The sequence below is a fragment of the Chrysochloris asiatica genome, unplaced genomic scaffold, assembly GCF_000296735.1.
Source record: "Chrysochloris asiatica unplaced genomic scaffold, ChrAsi1.0 scaffold00028, whole genome shotgun sequence".
Taxonomy (NCBI): domain Eukaryota; kingdom Metazoa; phylum Chordata; class Mammalia; order Afrosoricida; family Chrysochloridae; genus Chrysochloris; species Chrysochloris asiatica.
Window position 1 is genome coordinate 4895113 of NW_006408546.1, and position 4601 is coordinate 4899713.

General features: G+C 36.4%; 1 protein-coding gene across 1 annotated transcript in view; it reads right to left on the reverse strand.

Moving 5' to 3' along the window:
- The window catches only part of MRPL3 (mitochondrial ribosomal protein L3), a 66357-nt gene that overhangs the window by 11170 nt on the left and 50586 nt on the right, over nucleotides 1-4601 (reverse strand). The window contains exon 9 of the mRNA XM_006840022.1: nucleotides 4168-4245. Within this exon, the coding sequence (XP_006840085.1) occupies nucleotides 4168-4245 (78 nt within the window). The remainder of the gene's footprint in view (nucleotides 1-4167; nucleotides 4246-4601) is intronic.

A 4601-nucleotide genomic window follows, 5' to 3' on the forward strand; every position in this document is an offset into this window, starting at 1 on the left:
ACGTGGTCTCACCCAAGATGACGGTTCCTGGAGCAGCTGAGCGTCCCAGACTAGAAAGCAATAGATTTCTTGCTTCTGCTACAAATTCCCCCAGCTATGAGCCTTCCAACCTTCTAAATATTCCTTTACATGTGGTTCAAAGTTCTGGGACCGTCCCCTGAGCCTGCTTGGTCAGGTATTCTGTGTTGTTGTTGGCGGAGCTCCTTTACTGCACTTCCACCCCATCTGCCATCTTGTTTGTTCTCACATGGTTAGTATTTAATACCAGGCAAATGATGGAAACAACACTTCTTTACACTTTCTTGGTATATCTGATGAATCCAGAAAACCAAAAAAAAAACAAAAAAACAAACAAACAAAAAAACAAAACCACACTAATGAAACGTGTTGGTCATCCCTAGGACTACCTTAACTAACTTCTAAGCATCAACCCTTTACATTGAAGCAGAAAAAGGGTCCTATGGTGGGAGTGAACATTAATGAGGATGCCTACCTAATAGGGAACAACAACTCAATCTCTATGAACAAGGGGGCTCAATTTCTTATTTGAATTACCTAGAAGAATGGGAAAAAATGGGGTGAATGTTTACAAAAGATGTACTGAGATTCTGACATTTAAAACACAAATTCACAAAATATTCCTGATACCCAAATCTTACTGTTTGTGACAGACATATGTAACAACTTATTTAAAGTTAGGTGTCAAAGAAGATGCTAAAGTACCACTGAGAAGTCACGCCAATGTAAGGTGCAGCCTGAAAGCCAGCCTAGAACTAACTGTATGCAGCAAATTGGAGAAATGGAGAACTTAACAACATTTTAAAAACTGATCTGCTAATCAATACAAGTTCACCATGGGAACGAATCCTTTTCTCTTCTGATATGATACTCAGAATGGAGCTAGGTTATACCAATTATGAAGGTAAAATGTAATGAGATGCAAAATGACAATTTGTTGGCTTCAGCTACATTTCATTGTATATAACTTAACTAAGTACTGGAAACCTATGTAAACTTATAAACCAACATCCAACCACTTAATGAAGAGGTCAGGACAAGACCTGACCTACCCAAGGCAAAGGTGTACACCTTTAAGTTCCGATGGTGCACGCGCCCCCTACAGTTCCTGGTTCCAGGCTCCAGGCTCCACTCCCAGGGCTTGCACAGTGAAGGAGGGTATCATCTGATGACAAAGTAAAGCCCTGCCCTGTGTCCTCCTTAGGGTAGGAGTGGAGGTACAGAAGGTTCACACAGACAGATGGAAAGAAAGTCTGAAACACCGGAAGTCCTGCTTTGCAAAGGAAATCTCTGGACGAGATTCTCTGTTTTCTTAAATCTCATTGAGTTAATTTTATTTTATTCTGTCTTTTCTTCCTTATTAATTATGAGAATCTCAATATGAGATCTTCATGATGGTAAATTACACTGAGTGCCAACAAAAGCGGAGGCAAGCACCCTCTGAAAGACATAGAATTTGTTTTCGCTTTCTATTTATATAAATTTCTACTTATACAATAATCAAGTATATTTCCCAATACATCTTATGGAATCAATATACATCTGACTGCTTTCTATCATCTTCCTACATTTCAAGACTACATCTCAATCGTATTCTGTGACACTTAAAGATCAAATAACAAACTAGGAGAAAAGACATTTCAATAATTTAATTTACAAATAAAATACTATGCTGATGAAGGGGATTGTCACCATGGCAATGAAACGATAGAGGATAGGATGAATGTAAAACTAATGTTCTCCCATGTAAACTACCACATAATTCACAATAAAACATTAAAAAAAAAAAAAAATGTAACTGCCCACTATAACCTAAGTAGTAATATTGATACAAATTTGAGCATTAGTTCTATATTTTTTCATACTATATTGTAGTGGTTACAAATCGGGCTGCTAATCTCATGGTGAGCAGTTTGAAATTACTAGCAGTTCTGTGGGGGACAGATGAGGCTTTCTGCTCCCGTAAAATTTACAGTCTCACCACCACCACCGCAACCACATTGAAATAAATATGTGACTCCTAAAATAACAAATGTTTGTTTCCTTATCTTTTAAAGTCTCCTTGCCCACCAGCAGCAGTTATTTCTGACTTTGGGAATCACTGGCACCTCATTTTCAATGGGAGAAGTGACACCCAGAGAGGGGAACTCACCACAGGTTACCTATGATCATTGTTGTTGTTGTTATGTGCTGTGGAGTCAGTTCTGACTCATAGTGACCCTGCATAGGGTTTCTGAGGCTATAAATCTTTACAGGAGCAGAAAGCCTTGTCTTTCTCCTGTGGAACAGCTGATAGTTTCAAACTCCTGACCCTGATGTTAGCAGCCTGATTTGTAACCACTACGCTATCAGAGAATAAAAAAAAAAATACTATGCTGAATACCATAAATTTGTTTACACTAGAAAACTAATACTTATTGAGAAAAATCATATACTTTGCAAAATTCAATCCAGATAGCACCTTTTTTGGGATATTTATTTTTAATAACTTTTCCTATAAGAAGATACTAAAAATAAAATCCATTCCAGGCCAGATACAAATATCATAATCAAGACAAGCTACAAAATTATCTTTCTTTTTCATTTCTTTATATAAATTGATGAGAATATAAATTGTATCTTAGCAATGTGATTTACAGGGGCAGAAAAGAAAAGGAGAATAAGTCTGTGAGGAATTACTTCAAAGGAAACACAAACAATTGAAATTTAATTATTTTAAGACTTAAAAAACACAGTTAGTACCTTATGCTAGCAATGGAACTTACTTTAAGAAATGAGAACACTTAGGGAAAGACCCAATTTAAAAAATCTTAAAAGTCTACAAGTGGTTATCTAAGGTGCAACTATTGGTCTCTTCTTGTCCAGAGGAAAGAATAGAGATGAAAATCAAAGACCTATGGAAACAATTAGTCCAAAGAATGAATGGACCATGTGAGCATCAGTCTCCACAATCCTGAGATCAGAAGCATGAGCTGGTGACTGGATACCACTATTGACTGCACAGAAAGTTTTCATATTAAAAGATTCTGGATGGAGTGTGAGTAAATGTGGACCAAAACTCAAAATCAGGAAATAGACCAGGCTTTCAGGTCAAATGGAGCCTGGAGGAACCTGAGACTATGGCCCTTGGTCACCCTTCATGTCTGGAAGTGAACTTACCTCTGTGGCTCAATTTTCAGTCACACACCTGAAAGGTCTCAAGGGGAAATAATAACACGACTGAGGGGCACACAGCTAAGAACAATCAACTAGTTGAGATCAAAAGGGCAGCACTTATGCAAAAAGTTCGGAAGGATTAGAAAAGAATAAGTAATGGACACAGGAAACACAGGGAAGAAGTGGGATAAACGATGTTACGCTGATGGGTTTGCAATCAATGAGATGAAACAAAATGTGCAGGTTGTTGAATGTAAACTCAATCTGCTCTGTAAATCTTGATCCAATTCACAATAAAAAGTTTAAAAATAGATAAATTTACAGACATTTGTATTGCTGGAAGATCAATGAAAAATTTACTTCTGGAATAGCGGACATCACTTCTACTACAACATTTCAGAATAGAAGACTGGCAGAATATTACTTTGTGTTTTATTTGATAAAAATACACCTGAGAATTTAAGAGTTTTCAATTTAAATCTACCCTACATATGCTTGTTTTCTTCTTTTACTTTTTTCTTCAATTAAAAAAATTGAATAAGTATGCCTCTTTTTTTGAAGCTAAAAAACAAAAACATTTAGAGTTGTGATAAAGGTAATAATAAATGTCTTCCTAAAATGTCTACTTTAATAATCTTTCTTATCACTCTCTAAATTTCAAACACAATTCCCATGTCAAAATAGCTCTCTTAAAGAGTCAAAAAGTTCATAGTTTTGGAAGGGCAGAGATACACTGATATTTTGACAATAAATTCCCTGATAACCTTTTTGTTTCTAAAGATCTCTGCTTGGTGCCCCTACTATTTTTGCAGGTTTTCAGGTTCATAAAGTATAGGTTATTTTGTGCAACTTTTTAAGTCAGATACTACCCACAAAACAGTAAAATTCAGCAAAGAGCACGTGGTAAAACAGTCACTAATTTTCAACCACATATGGATCAAAGAAGAATTTACGGCACATACTCACAATCTGTTAGCTTACATACATACATACCTTTACTAAACAATTTTTATGTCCAGGTACAGAGCCATTTACAAAGATTATATTGTGTTTTGTGTTTATTCTCCACACCTAAAGCACAGGGTGAAATTAAAGTAAACATGTTAAAAATTAGAAAATATCTTGTATTAAAACTAACGAACAATATCTGTTAGGAAAAGATGTAGAGGATGTAAACCTATAAAGTAACTGTTGCTGTTGTTAACTGCTGTCGAGTTGCTTCCGACTCATGAGAGACCCCATACAGGGTTTCCAAGGAGTGGATGGTGGGTTTGAACCACCACTCTTGCAGTTAGCAGTCCAGTGCTCATCCTACAGGGCCACACCAGGGTTCCTGTTAAGTAATAATTATATCAAAAACAAACCAACAAAACCCCCACTGCCATTGAGTTCATTCTGTCTCAGTGACAGGGTAAAGCAGAAATTTC